Source organism: Pristiophorus japonicus, chromosome 13 (assembly GCF_044704955.1).
Source record: "Pristiophorus japonicus isolate sPriJap1 chromosome 13, sPriJap1.hap1, whole genome shotgun sequence".
Classification (NCBI taxonomy): domain Eukaryota; kingdom Metazoa; phylum Chordata; class Chondrichthyes; family Pristiophoridae; genus Pristiophorus; species Pristiophorus japonicus.
In genome coordinates this window covers 30,258,278-30,280,122 of record NC_091989.1, presented here as the reverse complement: position 1 = coordinate 30,280,122, position 21,845 = coordinate 30,258,278, and the positions used below count along the sequence as shown (strand labels likewise).

Here is a 21,845-nt window from a genome sequence, read left to right as displayed (position 1 = left end):
TGGCGGTGCAGGCTCGAAGGGCCGAATGGTCTACTCCTGCATCTATTTTCTATGTTTCTATGTGTCATCTTGAATGCATCTATGGTATCCACCTCAAATACTTAGTAGCAAGTTCCATATTCTAACCACTCTCTGGGTAAAGAAGTTTATCCTGAATTCCCTATTGGATGTATATAATCTATATGGACTTCCAGAAAGCATTTGATAAGATTCTGCATGAGAGATTATTAACAAAAATGAACATGCATGGAATTGGAGGTAAAATAAGTTGGTAATTGGGAAATAGGAGAGAGAGGGGATAAGAGTAAAGGAAACATTCTTTGATTACTGAGATGTGACAAGTGGCGACCCCCAGAGATCTGTACTGGGACCTCCACTTTTCAATGACTTGGAGGAAGGAATAGAGTTGTACATTCAAGTTTGCAGATGACATTAAGTTAGAAGGCACAGCAAGTTGTATAGATAGGAACAAGAAGTTACAAAGGGACACAGACAGCTAAGTGAATATGCAAAACTATGGCAGATGGAGTTCAATGTAAGGTCATCCACCTTGGACTGAAGAAAGATAGATCAAAATATTTTCTTAATGGTGAGAGACTAGAAACTGTAGAGGAGCCAAAGGGCTTTAGGTGTCCATGTGCGCAGATAACTAAAGACTAATGCACAGGTACAAAAAGTAATCAAAGGCCAATTGAATGTTGTCCTTTGGAGTACAAAAGTGAGGTAGTGATGCTTCAGTTCTACAGAGCCTGGTGAAGGAATCGAGAACAAGAGGGCATAATACAGTTAGAGCTAACCATTCAGGAGTGAAATCAGGACGGGTAATGGAAATCTGAAATGCTCTTTCCCCCCTCTCCATTCCAGAAAGGCTTTGGATGATGGATCAGTTGAACTTTTCAAGACTGAGATCGATGGATGTTAGGTTAGGGTAGAAAGCAATATGAACCAAAGGTGGTAAATCAAGTTGAGGTACAGATCAACCATGATCAAAGAGAATTGTAGAGCAGTCTCGAAGGGCTGAATCAAATAGATTCTGTTTTATCACCAATCCCTACATCATTCTTTATATTCTAGTGGAAACATATTGAATCCTTTGCTTTATAAATAGAGGCATAAAGTACAAAAGCAAGGAAGTTATGCTAAACTTTTATAAAACACTGGTTCGTCCTCAGCTAGAATATTGTGTCCAATTCTGAGCATACACTTTAGGAAGGATGTCAAGGCCTTGGAGAGCATGCAGAGGTGATTTACTAGAATGGTACTGGGATGAGGGAATTCAATTATGTGGAGAAACTGGAAAAGTTAAGAATGTTCTACTTGGAGCAGAGAAGGTTAAGGGGAAATTTAATACAGATGTTCAAAATTTATGAAGGGTTTTGATAGAGTAAATAAACAGAAACTGGTTCCATTGGCAGGAGCCCAGAAATTCACCATTAGAAAATCAGACATTTTCATTTCAAATTGCTGTTTTCACAGTTGCAAGGCATTTAACACTTTTTGCTTAACATTTTCACTTTTAATAATATTAATACGCTTAGAAACTGATGACTTTTTTGTTCTTTTCCTGTCTCGAATTAATTCCAGGGTATTCAAAGAAAGCGTCCGTCAGAAGTGCAGAGTGTCATTGTCCGTCGCCACCTACTGGAGCTCACCCAGAGTTTCATTATTCCCCTGGTGAGCAATTCGTTCCTCTTTGGGATATACAGAAACAGAAAAAACTCTGTAAAAAATGTCTGCATGAATTTATTAAAGTCAGCAACTGCATTTTCTGAACTTGGGTCCTAAACATCTCTTCTTTTGCATAGTCTTAACAAAGAGCTGTATTAATAATATGCATGTAGGCTTATATAATTTCACCTCTCATCTTCCCCCTCCCCCCAGTTTTTTGCCTTCCATCCTCTTGTGGAGATGCTGATTCCAGCCACCCTGCATGCCAGCCCAGAAAGCCCAGGGGGCCGGGTGCAGCCCAGCCCAGAGCACACCATGATGCGTGCGTTGGTTTGCTACTGTTTTAAGCCAGTTGAGCCAATGGGAGTTCCTGAAGGAAGTTTTAAGTGATGTGTGGGAAATGGATGCTTATACTGTCCATAATTGTTTTCCTTGCCCCTCAGGAGAGATATGTTGCCAGTCTGATGCCCCTACAGAGAACCATCACTGCATGGAAGGTAAAATGGAGTATTGCTGATAAACAGATGTTCACATTCCATTTATTGGCTTATAATCACTGAGCTGCACCACAACTGTATCAAAACCCTGAAATAAAAGGGATCACCAACTTTATTTGTTCATTCTCGGGATGTGGGTGTCGCTGGCATGGCCAGCATTTATTGCCCATTCCTAATTTCCCTTGAGAAGTTGGTGGTGAGCTGCCTTTTTGAACCACTGAAATATTGTGGTGAAGGTGCTCCCACAATGCGATTAGGATTTTGACCCAGCGATAATGAAGGAACAGCGATATATTTCCCAGTCAGGATGGTGTGTGATTTTGGGAAGTCAGGAGGTGAGTCTCTCACTGCAGAATACCCAGCCTCTGACCTGTCACAGCATTTGTGTGGCTGGTCCAGTTCGGTTTCTAGTCAATGGTGACCCCCAAGATGTTGATGGTGGGAGATTCTACAATGTTAATCTCATTAAATGTCATGGGGAAGTGGTTAGACTGTTGAAAGATCGGATTAAAGCTGCTGGTATCTTAAAGGTTAGGATTTTATCCATGGGCCTCTACAGAGAACACCTGATTAATAACTGAAAGATGTATCGCCATGATTTGCTCCTGATTTTTAGGAGCAACTGGTGCAGAACGGAGTATCTTAGAAATCGGAATTATCGCCATTTAGTTTGCTCCAGTTCTAGTCAGTTAGAACAGTTTCACTTTGGAACAGAATTTTTTTTTCAAAAGGGGGCGTGTCTGGCCACTTACGCCTGTTTTCAAAGTTTCGTCAGTGAAAACTTACTCCAAACTAACTTAGAATGGAGTAAGTGAAGATTTTTGTACGCTCGAAAAAACCTTGTCTACACTTTAGAAAATCAGACGTAGGTTACAAATTAGGCGTAGGGAACGAGGTGGGGGGGGTGCGGAGGGGGGGGAAGGAAAGTCATTAAATTCTACAATCAATCCTTAGTTATACTTATACAAATATTATACAAATAAATCAAACCTGAATAAAAATGTATAAGCAAAGAAAATATTAAATCAACCATCTTCCTACCTGTGTGAAACAGCAGCAGCATTCGAGTTGCTGTGCTTCAGGCAGGCCTTTCACGTTGGAGACAGGCAGGGGTGTGGCGTCAGTGTCTCGACGGCAGCGGTAGGCGGGAAGCAGCCTTCGAGCTGAGCTGCGGTGCTTGAGGCAGGCCTTCATTCCCCGCGAAGATGCAGCACCCGGACGGACGTGAGGCCATTCCGCCATGAGATAGCAGCGGCGTCAGTGGCTGGCTGGGAGCCGAAGAAAGAACACAGGACACACGCAGCTGATTAAGATTCTTTAGGCCGTTCGGCCACGCTTATGGGGCGGCGTCAGTGGGTCCAAGAAACAAATCTTCACTTTTTCTGCAGTCCTTTTAAAAATGGCCGAGTGCCAATGTTTGTTTGAGACTGCACATGCGCGCACGCTCCAAAGCGCATGCGCAGGGTTGCCGGCACACGAAGGCTAATTTAAATTGTACCTGCCCCCTGCTACTTAGAAAATCGGCGCGAGTGTTAGGCTCCGTCCCATGCTGCGAAGAGCGCGCCGCGCCAAGCAGACATCAAGCTCCAAGGAGCTCGAGAATATTGGACTTTTTTTTAAGCGCAGTTTTCGGCGCGAAAAACAGGCGCCCAGCTCGGAGGTGCGCCGTTTTCGCTGCGGGACGAAACTTGGGGCCGTAAAGTGGTACCATAAATTAGTTTGGTTTAATGTTGCTTCGAACATAGGAACAGGAGGAGGCCTTTTAGCCCCACAAGACTGTCCCACAGGAGGGAGTTCATTCAGTCCCTCGAGACTGTTCCACAGGAGGGAGTCCATTCAGTCCCTCGAGACTGTTCCACAGGAGGGAGTCCATTCAGTCCCTCGAGACTGTTCCACAGGAGGGAGTCCATTCAGTCCCTCGAGACTGTTCCACAGGAGGGAGTCCATTCAGTCCCTCGAGACTGTTCCACAGGAGGGAGTCCATTCAGTCCCTCGAGACTGTTCCACAGGAGGGAGTCCATTCAGTCTCTCGAGACTGTTCCACAGGAGGGAGTCCATTCAGTCCCTCGAGACTGTTCCACAGGAGGGAGTCCATTTAGTCCCTCGAGACTGTTCCACAGGAGGGAGTCCATTCAGTCCCTCGAGACTGTTCCACAGGAGGGAGTCCATTCAGTCCCTCGAGACTGTTCCACAGGAGGGAGTCCATTCAGTGCCTCAGACCTGTTATACAGGAACAGAAGTCCATTCAGATCCTCGAGCCTGTAACATAGGAACAGGAGGAGCCCATTCAACCCCTCAAGCCTGTTCCACCAATCAGTTAAATCATGACTGATCTGCATATTAACTCCATCTACCTGCCTTGGCACCATAACCCTTTACCCTAACAAAAACCTATAATCTCAGTTTTGACATTTTCAATTGACCCCCCCAGCCTCAACAACTTTTTGGGGAGAGTGTTTCAGATTTCCACTGTCCTTTGTGTGAAGCAGTGCTTTCTAACACCAGCCTGAATGGCCTAGCTCTACTTTTAAAGTTATGCATCCTTGTTCTGGACTCCCCCATCAGAAGAAATAGTTTCTCTCTCTACCCTGTCAAATCCTTTAATCATCTTAATGCCTCAATTAGATCACCCCTCAATCTTACTATGTTCCAGGGAATACAAACCTAGTCTATGTAACCTGTCCTCATAATTTAACCCTATTAACCCCAGTATCCTTCTCGTGAATCTGCGCTGTATCCCTGCAAGAGGTGCTCAGAACTGAACGCAGTACTCCAGTTGGGGTTTAACCAGAGCTCTGTACAGCTGTAGCATAACCTCCACCCCTTTGTATTCCAGCCCCCTTGAGATAAAGGCCAACATCCCATTGGCCTTTTTAATTATTTTTTTGTTCCTTTCCACAGCTTTAATGATTCCTATACTTGGACCCCTAAATCTCTCTGCTCCTCCACAGTTCCTCGCTTCTCACCATTTAGAAAATACTCTGATCCATCTTTCTTGGGTCCAAAGTGGATGACCTCACACTTTCCCACATTGAACTCCATCTTCCACAGCTTTGCCCACTCACTTAATCTATCAATGTCCTTTTGCAACTTTCTGCTCCCATCTACACTATTTGCTGTACAACTTAACTTGGTGTCGTCAACAAACTTGGATATACGGCTCTCTATTCCTTTGTCTAAATTAGTTCTAAATATAGTGAAAAGTTGACATCCCAGTACAGATCCCTGGAGGACACAACTATTCACATCCTGCCAATTTGAGCACATACCCATTACCCCTACTCTCTGTCTCCTACATCCTACCCAATTCTCTATCCAAGCCAAAAGGTTGCCTCTAATTCCAAGTGCTCTCATTTTTGTTAACAGTCTCTTAATGTGAAACCTTATCGAATGTCTTCAGGAAATTCATATAAATAACATCCATGGGCATTCCCTTATCTACCATGTTAGTTGCCTTCTCAAAAAATTCAGTTAGGTTTATTAGACATGATTTACCCTTCACCAATCAATGCTGGCTTTCTCTGATCAGCTCATATTTGTCCAAGTGCTCAGCCACTCTGTCCTTAAAGTACTGTTGAAAGATGCAGCAAGGTGGTGCACCAATGCATGCAGTGATGTGCCATTGCTGCTTTGTCCACCAGTGCATGCAGTGGGAAGCCACAGCCGCTTGGTGCACCAATGCATGCAGTGGAATGTCACCGCCGCTTGGTCCACCAATGCATGCAGTGATGTGCTACCTCTGCTTGGTGCACTAAGTGCTAGTGCAAGGATTTGCAACTGCTCCATGTTCTTCATCAGTTGGTAGATTGAGGTGAAAGTCAAAAGCTGTAGTAGAGGAACTTAGGATGGTAAATCATTGAGTTGCTCCCACAGAGTGACAGTAGTGGTGCCTTGGGAACAGGTAATGAGACCTTGTCAAGAGTTCAGAAAGTTCTTAAGTGTGAAAGGAAATGCTCCTCCCAGCAGAAAGCAAATTCCATTATTTCTACTGCCTGTTTCTGACAGAATCCACCACAGATCCGCCCCTTTATTCAAGAGGAATTCATGAAGACACTGGAATATGCTGGACCACAACTGACCTCTGTGCTGAAAGGAGATTGGGTGGGACTATACAGGTAGAGCATGACTTCAAATCTAACTATAAATCTGACTCTGTGAGGGAGCTGTTAAGTATTAAAACCTTTTATTTTGGGAGGCAGCGAATCACTTTGGTTTGAAAATTAGTGACCAGATCAAAGCCATTTTGTATGGTCTCTGTCAGAAACTGCCATCCACTTTCCCACACACCATCTCAAGCTCAACCCAAGAGTACACAACCATGACGTTCTGCTCTACTCCAAGTTGAGCTGGAAATCCCACATCTAGTTCATGACGAAGACAGCCAACTTCTACCTCCAAAACTTTGTTCCCATGTCATTCCCACTGTTGCTGAAACCCTCATTCACATCTTTGTCTCTAGACTCGGGTTGTCAATGGCATCCTGAGCTCTGTCTTCCATAAACTCCCAAGTCATCTGGAACTCGGCAGCAGGCAATCTATAGCACAAAGTCAAACTCACCTGTCTCCCCTGTCATTGCCAACCTATCCTTCAGCAAATTGATTTCAAATCTGCATCCTTGTATTCAAATCTTTCCAAGGCTGTGCCACTCCATACCATTTCAACTTCCCTCCTGCCCTGTGTCAATGCCCCAGTTCTCCAAACACTGGTCTACTATATGCTGCCCCCCCCCCCCTTCTGTTGGTGTGGCAGAACCTGCAGCTACCTTGCCCCACACTCAGGAACTTTTTTCTAAAGTCCCCCTCATTATACCTCTTCCCTGCCCTCAAAAGCTTCTCCTCACCTTCAAAATCAGCCTCAAAACCTATCTCAATGATTGCTATTTCAATCACATTTTAGGAACTTGAATAACTACAAATATGAAGCACTTGAATCTTATGTCTAACTTTATAGCTGGATGAAAATTTTAAATCATAGAATGATACATCAAAGCAGGAGGCCATTTAGCCCATCAAGGCTGTGCCAGCTCTTTGAAAGAACTCCCACTCAACTGCTCTTTTCCCCCTAGTCCTGCAAACTCCTCCCCCCCCCCCCCCAAAGTATTTACCCAATACCCTTTTGAGGAGATATTATTGAATCTGCTTCCACCTCCCTTTTAAGGCAGTGTATTCCAGATCTTAACAACTTGCTGCTTGAAAAAAAATTCTCCTCATATTGCCTCTGGTTCTTTTGCCAATTACTATGTGTCCTCTGGTTGTCGACCTTTCTGCCATTGGAAACAGTTTCTCCTTATTTACTATATCAAAGCCTTTCATAATATTGAACACCTCTATCAAATTTCCTCTTTTTTTAATTAAAAGAATTCAAGTTCTACCAAGATTTGAATTTGGATCGCTGGATTCAGAGTCCAGAGTGCTCACCATTACACCATCTCTTAAGCTTCTTTGCTCTAAGGAGAATAAACCTAGCTTCTCTAGTTACTCCACGTAACTGAAGTCCCTCATCCCTTGTACCATTCTAGTGAATCTTCTCCGCACCCTCTCCAAGGCCTTGACATTCTTCCTAAAGTGTGGTGCCCATAATTGGACACAATACTCCAACTAGGGCATAACCAGTGATTTATAAAGGCTTAGTATAACTTCCTTACTTTTGTACTCTATACCTCTGTTTATAAAGCCAATGCAACCCTTCAGTTCTCTGCGTTAAATTTGATCTGCCATGCGTCTGCCCATTTCACCAGTCTTTCTCTGTCCTCCTGAAGTCTGTTACTATCCTCTTCACGGTTTACTGCATTTACAAGTTTCGTGTCATTTGCAAACTTTGAAATTATGCCCTGTATACCCAAGTCCAGGTCGTTAACATACATCAAAAAGAGCAGTGCTCGTAATACTGCCCTCCAATCTGAAAAACAACCGTTCGCCGCTACTCTCTGCTTTCTGTCCCTTAGTCTATTTCATATCCACACTGCCACTGTCCCCTTAATCCCATGGATTTCAATATTGCTAACAAGTCTATTATGTGGTACTTTAGCAACCGCCTTTTGAAAGTCCATATATGCAACATCAACCGCCCCCCCCCCCCCCTCCGCTACTTCATCAAAGAACTCGATCAAGTTAGTCAAACACGATTTGCCTTTATCCAATCCGTGCTGGCTGTCAAATATTAACCCATATTTTTCCCGGTGATAATTAATTTTGTCTCAGATTATTGTCTCTAAAGATCTCCCCTTTTTTGAAAAGGGGTGTAACATTTGAAATCCTCCAGTCCTCTGGCACTGCTTCAATATCTAAGGAGGATTGTAATCACTCAACCATTGGTGGCTGTGCCTTCTGTTGCCTGGGCCCTAAGCACTGGAATTCCAGCCTTAAACCTTTCCACCTCTCTTCCTCTTTTTCCTCCTTTAAGATGCTCCTTAAAACCTACCTCTCATCTGCCCTAATTTCTCCTAATGTGGCTTGGTGTCAAATATTTGTCTTGTAATACTCCTTTGAAGCACCTTGAGATGTTTTACTATGTTAACGCGCTATATAAGTACAAGTTGTTGTTGATTGGAAGATTGTGGTCAGAACCTCTGCAATTTCCATGCTTACTTCACTCGGCAACCTAGGATGCAATTCATCAAGACTGGGTGTCTTTTACTGTGAGGACTGCCAATATTTTAAAGTACCTCCTCTTTATCTAATTTTATTCTATCCAATTTCTCTATATCCTCCTTTACTGTTACATTGGCGGCTTCCTTTTCTTCAGTGATGACGGATGCAAAGTACTCGATTATTACCTCAGCTATGCCCTCTGCCTCCACAAGAAGATCTCTATTTTGGTCCATTGAGTCTGTCCACTTCAGCTCCTTCGAAGAGCAATCCAGTTAGTCCCACTCCACTGCTTTATCCCCATAGCACTGCAATCTCTTCTCGTTTTAGGTCCTTAAATCGGCCCCACCCTTCCTTTGACTACCCTTTTACTATTTATATGTTAATAAAAGACTTTCGGGTTCTCTTATTTTACCCACTAATCTATTCTCACACACCTTTGCCAGTCTTATTTCCTTTTTCAGTTCTGCTCTGTAATTTCTATATTCAATTTGCTTCTCTTCTAAATTATGAGCCTGACATTTATCATCAGCCTCCTTTTTCTGTTTAATATGTAATCTCAGTGCCCCGGTTGATTACAGCAATTGCTGTATAAAACTTCCGTTTCTCGCTTGCCTCCTCTGCAGTAAAATCTCAGTTATAGAATCATAGAAATTTACAGCATATGCCTTCTTAACCACCTGTACTGCTACCTTTAGGGATCTGTGGACTTGCACTCCAAGGTCCCTTTGTTCCTCTATACTTTTCAGTATCGTACCATTTAAGGTGTATTCCCTTGCCTTGTTAGACCTCCCGAAATGCACTACCTCGCACTTCTCCGATTAAATTCGATTTGCCACTGTTCTGCCCACCTGACCAGTACATTGATATCTTCCTGCAACCACAGCTTTCTTCATTATCAACTACACAGCCTATTTTAGTGTAATCTGCAAACTTCTTAATCATACCCCCAACATTCAAGTCCAAGTCATTGATACATACCACAAAAAGCAAGGGACCCAGCACTGAGCCCTGCGGAAACCCACTGGTTAAAGCCTTCCAGTCACAAAAACACCCATCAACCATGATCATAGAAACATAGAAAATAGGTGCAGGAGTAGGCCATTCGGCCCTTCTAGCCTGCACCGCCATTCAATGAGTTCATGGCTGAACATTCAACTTCAGTACCCCATTCCTGCTTTCTCGCCATACCCCTTGATCCCCCTAGCAGTAAGGACCTCATCTAACTCCTTTTTGAATATATTTAGTGAATTGGCCTCAACAACTTTCTGTGGTAGAGAATTCCACAGGTTCACCACTCTCTGGGTGAAGAAGTTCCTCCGCATCTCGGTCCTAAATGGCTTACCCCTTATCCTTAGACTGTGACCCCTGGTTCTGGACTTCCCCAACATTGGGAACATTCTTCCTGCATCTAACCTGTCTAACCCCGTCAGAATTTTATATGTTTCTATGAGGTCCCCTCTCATTCTTCTGAACTCCAGTGAATACAAGCCCAGTTGATCCAGTCTTTCTTGATAGGTCAGTCCCGCCATCCCGGGAATCAGTCTGGTGAACCTTCGCTGCACTCCCTCAATAGCAAGAATGTCCTTCCTCAGGTTAGGAGACCAAAACTGTACACAATACTCCAGGTGTGGCCTCACCAATGCCCTGTACAACTGTAGCAACACCTCCCTGCCCCTGTACTCAAATCCCCTTGCTATGAAGGCCAACATGCCATTTGCTTTCTTAACCGCCTGCTGCACCTGCATGCCAACCTTTAATGACTGATGTACCATGACACCCAGGTCTCTTTGCACCTCCCCTTTTCCTAATCTGTCACCATTCAGATAATAATCTGTCTCTCTGTTTTTACCACCAAAGTGGATAACCTCACATTTATCCACATTATACTTCATCTGCCATGCATTTGCCCACTCACCTAACCTATGCTTCCTGCCTCTGAGCCAACTTGGATCCAACTTGCCACTTTGCTCTGGGTCCCATGGGCTTTTACTTTCATTATCAGTCTGCCATGTGGGATCTTATCAAAAGCTTTGCTAAAATCCATGTACACTACATCATACGCATTGCCCTCATCGACCCTCCTGGTAACCTCCTCGAAAAATTCAATCAAGTTAGTCAGACACGACCTTCCCTTAACCAAATCTATGCTGACTGTTCTTGATTAATCCGTGTCTTTCCAAATGAAGATTTATCCTGTCCCACAGGATTTTTTCCAGTAATTTTCCCACCATCATCATCATCATCATAGGTAGTCCTTCGGAACTGAGGAAGACTTGCTTCCACTCCTGAAGTGAGTTCTTTGGTGGCTGAACAGTCCAATACGAGAGCCACAGACCCTGTCACAGGTGGGACAGATAGTCGTTGAGGGAAGGGGTGGGCAGGACTGGTTTGCCACACGCTCTTTCCCCTGTCCGCGCTTGATTTCTGCATGCTCTCGGCGTTGAGACTCGAAGTGCTCAATGCCCTCCCGGATGCATTTTCTCCACTTAGGGCGGTCTTTGGCCAGGGACTCCCAGGTGTCAGTGGTGATGTCGCACTTTATCAGGGAGGCTTTGAGGGTGTCCTTGTACCGTTTGCGCTGCCCACCTTTGCCTCGTTTGCCGTGAAGGAGCTCCGCATAGAGCACTTGCTTTGGGAGTCTCGTGTCTGGCATGCAAAATATGTGGCCTGCCCAGCGAAGCTGATCGAGTGTGGTCAGTGCTTCACTGCTGGGGATGGTAACCTGAATGAGGATGCTGATGTTGGTGCGCCTGTCCTCCCAGGGGATTTGTAGGATCTTGCAGAGACATCGTTGGTGACATATCTCCAGCGACCACTGAGGTTAGGCTGACTGCCTTGTAATTACTTGGTTTATCCTTTTCTCCCTTTTTAAACAAAGGTACAACATTAGCAGTCCTCCAGTCCTTTGGCACCGCACCTGTAGCCAGAGAGGATTGAAAAATGATGGTCAGAGCCTCTGCTATTTCCTCTTTTGCTTCTCAACAGCCTGGGATACATTTCATCCAGGCCTGGGGATTTATCCACTTTCAAAGTTGCTAAATCTCTTAATACTTCCTCTCTCACTATGTTTATCTTGTCTAATATTTCACACTCCCCCTCCATCATTGCAAAGTCTGCATCACCCCTTTCTTTTGTGAAAACTGATGCAAATTAATCATTAAGAATCATACCCACATCTTCTGCCTCTGCACACACATTTCCTTTGTGGTCTCTAATAGGCCCCACTCTTTCTCTAGTTATCCTCTTGCTTTTAATATATTTATAAAACATCCTTGGGTTTTTCCTGATTTTATTTGCCAACATTCTTTCATGCGCTCTCTTTGCTTTCCTGATATCTTTTTTAATTGCACCCCTGCACTTCTTATACTCCTCTAGAGTTTCTGCAGTGTTCAGTTCTTGGAATCTGTCATAAGCTTCCCCTTTTTTCTTTATCTTTCCCTGGGAGCTTCCAATTTCTCGCTCGCGCTGTATTTTCCAGCAAATCAAAACCTCCTTGGTGTTGTGCCTTTTTCTGTGCTTGTTGCAGTGATAATATTTTGTTTGGATATTTCCTCTATTTAGAAGCATGTTTGAAAGAAATAAAAATACTTTTCTTCATTTCATTGAATGGATACAGGGACATTAGACATTTATGTCTACTTTAGAGTTTACACCTTTGTACTCAAGTGTCTTGTAACTTTGAGGTTCTATTATGTTAGGCTATTGCTCTGAGCAGAATTTGTTTTCTTGAATTGACAGACGTTTTTTTAAATCTCCTAACTTTGATGGCTGGTTTCGTATGAGGTACCAGGAGATGTGCAGGAAGCTGGAGATTCTTCACCTTGAGGTGTTGTGTGAGGCAGTAAGTATGGGCCATTGTTGACGCTTTAGACATTACAAGATAGGTTTGAGGATTGCCGTTCAAACCAACCCTACCTTATGTCTACTGCAACAACAACTTATATATATATAGCACCTTTAACATAAATGTTCCAGTGCACTTTATGAAGGGGTAGAAAAAAAACTAATCGGCAAATGAATAATTTAACTTCTTAGTCTTATCTTCCATGCCTAACAGCATGAGACCACCCATTTCTACCACTGCTTTCTAATCAGAAGATTGACCTCTGGGTTATTTTCACAACAAAGTCCCTATTTACATGGACAGGTTGTTAGGGTCACAACTCCCTACTCGGAAATCCAGCTCGATGTGATGGAGCGGCCAATGCATCTCATCAGACGTCAGTATCTTGCTGAATGTCAACTCAGTATTCAGAGACCAGAACTTGTCTCTGCTCACTGAGACTACCTGGAGTGGGGCTCGATCCCAGAGTGGGGCTCGATCCCAGAGGGGGAAAATAGAGTACGAGAAGAAGCTTGCCGGGAATATAAAAACTGACTACAAAAGCTTCTATAGATATGTGAAGAGAAAAAGATTAGTGAAGACAAACGTAGGTCCCTTGCAGTCGGATTCAGGTGAATTTGTAATGGGGAACAAAGAAATGGCAGACCAATTGAACAAATACTTTGGTTCTGTCTTCACGAAGGAAGACACAAATAACCTTCCGAAGTACTAGGGGACCGAGGGTCTAGTGAGAATGAGGAACTGAAGGATATCCTTATTAGGCAGGAAATTGTGTTAGGGAAGTTGATGGGATTGAAGGCCGATAAATCCCCAGGGCCTGATAGTCTGCATCCCAGAGTATTTAAGGAAGTGGCCCTAGAAATAGTGGATGCATTGGTGATTATTTTCCAACAGTCTATCGACTCTGGATCAGTTCCTGTGGACAGGAGGGTAGCTAATGTAACACCACTTTTTAAAAAGGGAGGGAGAGAGAAAGCGGGTAATTATAGACTGGTTGTTAGCCTGACATCAGTAGTGGGGAAAATGTTGGACTCCATTATTAAGGATGAAATAGCAGCGCATTTGGAAAGCAGTGACAGGATCGGTCCGAGTCAGCATGGATTTATGAGGGGGAAATCATGCTTGACAAATCTGGAATTTTTTTGAGGATGTAACTAGTAGAGTGGACAAGGGAGAACCAGTGGATGTGGTGTATTTGGACTTTGAAAAGGCTTTTGACAAGCTCCCACACAAGAGATTGGTATGTAAAATCAAAGCACATGGTATTGGGGGTAATATACTGACGTGGATAGAGAACTGGTTGGCAGACAGGAAGCAGAGAGTCGGGATAAACGGGTCCTTTTCAGAATGGCAGGCAGTGACTAGTGGAGTGCCACAGGGCTCAGTGCTGGGACCCCAGCTCTTTACAATATACATCAATGATTTGGATGAAGGAATTGAGTGTAATATCTCCAAGTTTGCAGATGACACTAAACTGGGTGGCGGTGTGAGCTTTGAGGGGGACGCTAGGAGGCTGCAGGGTGACTTGGACAGGTTAGGTGAGTGGGCAAATGCATGGCAGATGCAGTATAATGTGGATAAATGTGAGGTTATCCACTTTGGGGGCAAAAACGCATAGACAGAATATTATCTGAATGGCGGAAGATTAGGAAAAGGGGAGGTGCAATGAGACCTGGGTGTCATGGTTCATCAGTCATTGAAAGTTGGCATGCAGGTACAGCAGGCGGTGAAGAAGGCAAATGGTATGTTGGCCTTCATAGCTAGGGGATTTGAGTATAGGAGCAGGGAGGTCTTACTGCAGTTGTACAGAGCCTTGGTGAGGCCTCACCTGGAATATTGTGTTCAGTTTTGGTCTCCTAATCTGAAGAAGGACGTTCTTACTATTGAGGGAGTGCAGCAAAGGTTCACCAGACTGATTCCCGGGATGGCAGGACTGACATATGAGGAGAGACTGGATCAACTGGGCCTTTATACATTGGAGTTTAGAAGGATGAGAGGGGATCTCATAGAAACATATAACATTCTGATGGGACAGGTTAGATGCGGGTAGAATGTTCCCGATGTTGGGGAAGTCCAGAACTAGGAGACACAGTCTTGGGATAAGGGGTAGGCCATTTAGGACTGAGATGAGGAGAAACTTCTTCACTCAGAGTGTTGTTAACCTGTGGAATTCTCTGCCGCAGATTGTTTTTGATGCCAGTTCATTGGATATATTCAAGGTGGAGTTAGATATGGCCCTTACGGCTAAGGGGATCAAGGGGTATGGCGAGAAAGCAGGAAAGGGGTACCGAGGGAATGATCAGCCGATCTTATTGAATGGTGGTGCAGGCTATAAGGGCCGAATGGCCTACGCCTCCACCTATTTTCTATGTTTCTATGTAACTCGCAGGTGGGAATTAAACCACTAGCCAGGACTCCCTCCCAATGTAACAGTGTCATAATAGTTATATATTTACAGTAGAAACTTTATTTTATAGATAATGTTCATATGTGTAATTTTTTCTGACTACAGGAGCAAGCATGTTTATTTTGTCTTTTCCTTTAAAGATTTCAGTTGGTTTGATTCTCTTCTATGGACTGTCTTAATGAAAAGATTTGTCACTTAAATGCCAAGATCACCTGTTGCTTGTTTGGTTTTCATAACTGACATTCATTAAAAAGTAATTGTCTGTCATTTTTAACTGAACAATTCACACAACCTGGGTGAACAATGAAAGCCAGAACACTACAGGACTACCTTCATTCGGCTGAATTAATCTCATTAGTGCTAAGTTTTTATTTAAATCATTTTCAGTTACGACCAGGAACCATTTTGTTAAAATTTATTCACAGATCTCTTAAAGGATAACTCCTGTGAGTTGGAGGATATGCTGTTTTATAAGAATGCAGGTGTTATGCCATATGACACACCTAGTATTTTGAGAGTCACTGCATTACGGTGAGAATTAAGTCAGATTCAGGAAGTTCAGGCCTGGAGATGATTTCCAATAATAATCTAGCCAATCACTTGTGACATTGCACACAAAGTCGAGACCAAATGTTGATCCAGGTGCGGTGGGAGTGGGGGCAGGAGGGCAAGAGCCAGAGGGTGAGAGCCAGGACAGGGGCTGGAAGGAGCGGGAGCAAAAAGAATTATTTCAGTGTCTGACATCAATTGAATGGAACCCCAGTAACAAATTTGTGGGTAAAATTTCTGCGCCGTTCTCCCAATCTACCATCCCAGTAACAATGCAAACAGCCATAGAATCAGGGAATATTACAGCACAGGAGGAGACCACTTAGCCCATTGTGCCTGTGTTTGCTCTTTGGTTGAGCTATCCAATTAGTCCCACTCCCCTTCTCTTTCCCCATTGTCCTGCAGATATCGCCCCTTCTCCGGTGTCCTGGTCAATATTTCTCCCTCAATCAACATAACAAAGAAACCGATTATCTGGTCATTCTCACATTGCAGTTTGTGGGAGCTTGCTTGTGCCCAAATTGGCTTCCACATTTCCTACATTACAACAGTGACTACACTCCAAAAGTACTTAATTGGCTGTAAAGTGCTTTGAAAAGTCTGATGGTCGTGAAAGGCGTTATATAAATCCAAGTCTTTCTTTTATTTATCCAGTTCTCTTTTAAAAGTTACTATTGAATTTGTTTCTCACCATTTTAAGGCAATGCATTCCAAATCATCATAATTCGCTATGTAAAACAATTTCTCCTTATCGCCCCACTGGTTCTGTCAATTATTTTAAATCTGTGTCCTCTGGTTATCGATCCTTCTGCCAGGGAAAACAGTTTCCTTCATATCCAATCTATCAAAACCTGTCTTAATTGTGAACACCTCTGTTAAATCTCCTCCTAACCTTCTCTGCTCTAAGGCAATCAATCCCAGCTTCTCTAGTCTTTCCACATAACTGAAGTCCCTCATTCCTGGTACCATGCTAGTAAATCTCCTCGGCATCCTCTCCAAAGCCTTGGCATCCTTCCTAAACTGTGATGCCCAGAATTGAACATAATACTCCAGCTGAGGCTTAACCAATGATTTATAAAGGTTTAGCATATTTCCTTGCTTTTGTACTCTATGCCTCTATTTATAAAGCCAAGGATCCTGCATGCGTTTTTTAACAGCCATCTGAACTTATCCTGTCACCTTCAGAGACATGTACGTACACCCTGGGTGTCTCTTTTCCTGCACCCCCTTTAAAATGGTACCATTTAGTTTATATTGCCTCTCCTCATTCTTCCTTCCAAAATGCATCACTTCATACTTCTCAGTATTAATTGTCTATGTCCTGCTGAAGTCTGTTACTATTCTCCTCATTATTTAATACATTTCTGAGTTTCATGTCATCCGCTAACTGTGAAATTGTGCCCTGTATACCGAAGTCCAGGTCATTAATATATATCAAAAAGAGCAGTGATCCAGTGAATGAGCTATTAAAACACCATTCTATACCAACGGATCTAGTAAACTGCTCATATAAAACACTCAAACTAATGAACAAACCTGTCAAAACAAGACCAGTATAACATGATATCAAAAACAATTACAGCTGTAGAAATAAACCGAATTTAGGAGTTTGTTTAGAATTTAGGTGCATTTAGCTCAGTTACTTACTTGAATAGTGAAAATCTCTTTGTGTTTTATATTATCCTTTTTTCTAGGATCTGTTGATGTGGGTTCGAGAAAAGTCTGAAGTGGAAATTGTGGACCTGGTTTTAAAACTGCGCGAGAAATTGGTAATATTTCCCTTTGCTCTTGTACTTCGCTCTATTAGTTGAACTGTGTTCACGGCTATGGGTTGTCACCACAGTGTAAGGAAAATCATTAAAAAATCCTTTTGTTTATCCTTTATACACATCAAGATAGATCTGTTGACTAAATGTAGAATGGAATCAGAGAGACTGTGCCAAGGCTCTTTCCTATTCAATGTTCCCAGACCAATCACTTATTTTAATCCCGACATTGGCGGCGCTCTCTTACTGTTGCTCTTCCAGTAGAAATCATCCTGTTATCTCATTTCTGAGCAGTTTACTAGGCTTTGTCATCAACTATACTTTTGTTGCTTTCTCTGTAGCATCCTACAGAGCTCACATTTTTTAAACATCAATAACTTCAAAGCCTTTTCATTCGAAACACTGTTTAGTCAGCTAAAAAAATTGTCATTCTTTGTATATCCTGTCATAGAACTTTCCAGCAATTATGGATAAATAAACTCATCCCTTTTTCATAGATCAACACCATCAAGCCAACTTCTCACCGTATCCCTCAATTCTTTCTCCCTCCAGCAAAAAACGAACCCATTTCTACTGCTCCCTTCCCTGTTAATTTAGCCCACAACTTTATTATCCTTTGAATTAAATGCAACAGCAAGTTGCAGTGGGACACTGATAGATTAAGTGAGTGGGCAAAACGATGGAATTCAATGTGGGAAAATATGAGGTCATCTAGTTTGGACCCAAGAAAATTACATTGGTCTATTTTCTAAATGGTGAGAAAATAGGAACTGTAGAGGAGCAAAGAAATTTGAGAGTCCCTGTACACAAATCATTTAACGCCAGTGCACATGTACAACAAGCAGTCAGAAAGGTTAATGTAATATTAACATTTATATCAAGGGGGCTTGATTACAAAGGGAAGGAAGCGATGCTTCAGTTGTCCAGAGCCTTGGTCCGATCCCATCTGGAGAACTGCGTTCAGTTCTGGGCACCACACACCAGGGGTATATTGGCCTTGGAGGGGGTTCAGCGCAGATTGACTAGAATGATACTGGGGCTTAAAAGATTAAATTATGAGGACAGGTTGCATAGACTAGGCTTTTATTCCCTTGTATATAGAAGGTTGAGGGGTGATCTAATTGAGGTGTTTAAAATATTAAAAGGATTCGATCGGGTAGATAGAGAGAAACTATTTCCTCTGGTGAAGGAACCAAGAACAAGGGGGCATAATCTTAAAATTAGAACTAAGCCGTTCAGAATGGAAATCAGAAGAAAAAAATTCACAGAGTTGGTAGTAGAAATTTGGAATTCTCTCCCAAAATGTGGATTTCACATTGGAGCTTTCAAGACTGAGGTTGATAGACTTTTGTTAGGTAAAAGTACCAAGGGATATGGAGCTAAGGCGGGTAAATGGTGTTGCTATACAAATTGGCCACGATCTCATCGAATCGCGGACCAGGCTAGTAAGGTTGAATGGTCTACTCCTCATTTCACCCTCTCCCTGGCCACTGTCTGAAGCTGAACCAGACTATTCACAACTTTGGCGTCCTATTTGACCCTGAGCTGAGATTAAAAAGCTAGTATCAGTAATGGTTCACTAGTGGCCTTTAGGGAAGGAAATATTCCATCCTTACCCGGTCTGACCTATATGTGACTCCAGATCCACAGCAATGTGGTTGACTCTTAACTGTCCTCTGAAATGGCCTATAAGCCACTCAGTTGTGTCAAACTGCTACAACACACCACATGGTCCTATGTATTGGAAGCAAATGCAACCCCGCTGTTCAAGAAAGAAGGGAGAGAGAAAACGAGGAACGATAGACCAATTGCCTAATATCAGTAGAAGGGAAAATACTAGAATCTATTATTAGGAACATGGTAACAGGGCACCTAAAAAAAAAAAAAATCATATGAATCGGCAGTCAACACAGTTTTATGAAAGGGAAACCATGTTTGACAAATTTATTAGAATTTTTGAAGGGTGTAAATGAAAGGGTAGTTAAAGGGGAACCAATGAATATAGTATATTTTGATTTTGAGAAGGCATTAGATAAGGTACCACAGAACAGGTTGTTGCACAAGATTAGGGCTCATGGATGGTGTCGAGCTTCTTGAGTGTTGTTGGAGCTGCACTCATCCAGGCAAGTGGAGAGTATTCTGTCGCACTCCTGAATTGTGCCTTGTAGATGGTGGAAAGGCTTTGGGAGTAGGGAGGTGAAACACTCGCCACAGAATACCCAGCCTCTGACCTGCTCTTGTTGCCACAGTATTTATGTGGCTGGTCCAGTTACGTTTCTGATCCCCAGGATGTTGATGGTGGAGGGTTTGGCGATGGTAATGCCATTGATTGTGAGATGGTTAGACTCTCATTTGTTAGAGATAGTTATTGCCTGGCACTTGTGTGGCGTGAATGTTACTTGCTACATATCAGCCCAGGACTGAATGTTGTCCAGGTCTTGCTGCATGCGGGCATGGAATGCTTCATTATATGAGGAGTTGCGAATGGCACTGAACACCGCAGTCATCAGCGAACATCCCCACTTCGTACCTTATGATGGAGGGAAGGTCAGTTGATGAAGCAGCTGAAGATAGTTGGGCCAAGGACACTGCCCTGAGGAACTCATGCAGCAATGTCCAGGGGCTGTGATGATTGACCTCCAACAACCATAGTCATCTTCCTTTTGTGCTAGGTATGACTCCAGCCAGTGGAGAGTTTTCCCCCTGATTCCCATTGACTTCAGTTTTACTAGGGTTCCTTGATGCCTCACTCAGTCAAGTGCTGTCTTGATGTCACGGGCATTCATTCTCATCTCACCTCTGGAATTAAGCTCTTTTGCCCATTTTTGGACCGAGGCTGTAATGAGGTCTGGAACCGAGTGGTCCTGGCAGATCACAAACTGGGCATTGGTGAGTAGGTACCGCTTAATAGCACTGTTGACGACAACTTCCATCACTTTGCTGATGATTGAGAGTAGACTGATCGGGCGGTAATTGGCCAAGTTGGATTTGTCCTGCTTTTTGTGGACAAGACATACCTGGGTGGTTTTCCACATTGTCGGATAGATGCCAGTGTTGTAGCTGTACTGTTAAAGGCACGGCTAGTTTTGGAACACAAGTCTTCAGCATTACCAGCGGGATGCTGTCGGGGGCCCATAGCCTTTCCTGTATCCAGTGCGCTCAGCCGTTTCTGTGATGGTGGGGACCCCAGGAGGAAGCCGCTATGGATCGTCTGCTCGGCACTTCTGGCTCAAGATGGTTGCCAGCGTTTCAGCCTTGTCTTTTGCACTCACATGCTGGGCTCCGCCATCATTGAGGATAGGGATATTCATGGAGCCTCCTCCTCCCGTTAGTTGTTTAATTATCCACCACCATTTATATTAGCATGGATTGAGGATTGGTTAATGGTCAGAAAACAGAGTATGAATAAACGGATAATTTTCGAGTTGGCACGTTGTAGCTTAATAGAATCATAGACGTTTACAACAAGGAAGGAGGCCATTTCGGCCCATTGTGTCCGCGCCGGCCAACAAGAGGCTATCCAGCCTAATACCACGTTTCAGCTCTAGGTCCGTAACCCTGCAGGTTACGGCACTTCCAAGTGCACATCTAAGTACTTTTTAAATATGGTGAGAGTTTCTGCCTCTACTACCCTTTCAGACAGTGAGTTCCAGACCCCCCCAACCGTCTGCGTGAAGAAATATCCCCTCAAATCCCCTCTTAAACCTTCTACCGATTATTTTAAATTTATGCCCCCTGATTGTTGATCCCTCTGTTAAGGGAAGTAGACCCTTTCTATCCATTATATCTAGGCCCCTCATAATTTTATATACCTCAATGAGGTCCCCCCTCAGCCTCCTCTGATCCAAGGAAAACAAACCCAGCCTATCCAATCTGTCCTCATAGCTAAAATTCTCCACCCCCGGCAACATCCTCATAAATCTCTTCTACCCTCTCCAGTGCAATCATGTCCTTCCTGTAATGCGGTGACCAAAACTGCACACAGTACTCCAGCTGTGACCTAACCAGTGTTTTATGCAGTTCAAGCATAACCCACCTGCTCTTATATTCTATACCTCTACTAATAAAGGCAAGCATTCCGTATGCCTTCTTAACTACCTTTTCTACCTGGCCTGCTACCTTCAGGGATCTGTGGACATGCACTCCAAGGTCCCTTTGTTCCTCTACACTTCTCAATGTCCTCCCATTTAATGTGTATTCCCTTTCCTTGTTAGCCCTCCCCAAATACATTACCTCACATTTCTCTGGATTAAATTCCATTTGCCACTGTTCTGCCCACCTGACCAGTTGATTGATATCTTCCTGCAGTCTGCAGCATTCTTCATTATCAACCACACAGCCTATTGTTGTATCATCTGCAAACCTCTTAATCACACCTCCTATATTCAAGTCTAGATCATTGATGAATATCACAAAAAGCAAGGGACCTAGTACTGAGCCCTGCGGAACCCCACTGGAAACATCCTTCCATCACAAAAACATCCATCAGCCATTACCCTTTGCTTTCTGCCTCTGAGCCAATT

At 43.4% G+C, this 21,845-nt stretch overlaps 1 protein-coding gene across 9 annotated transcripts in view; it reads left to right on the top strand.

The window, feature by feature from the left end:
* The window catches only part of dennd6b (DENN/MADD domain containing 6B), a 170,043-nt gene that overhangs the window by 133,786 nt on the left and 14,412 nt on the right, over positions 1 to 21,845 (top strand). For 8 of the 9 annotated variants that reach the window (XM_070897302.1, XM_070897301.1, XM_070897305.1 and 5 more), the window contains 5 exons: positions 1,585 to 1,674; positions 2,112 to 2,165; positions 6,171 to 6,280; positions 12,495 to 12,597; positions 17,251 to 17,325. In XM_070897302.1, coding sequence (XP_070753403.1) covers positions 1,585 to 1,674; positions 2,112 to 2,165; positions 6,171 to 6,280; positions 12,495 to 12,597; positions 17,251 to 17,325 — 432 coding nt within the window. The remainder of the gene's footprint in view (positions 1 to 1,584; positions 1,675 to 2,111; positions 2,166 to 6,170; positions 6,281 to 12,494; positions 12,598 to 17,250; positions 17,326 to 21,845) is intronic. The other variant, XM_070897306.1, reaches the window with a different exon arrangement.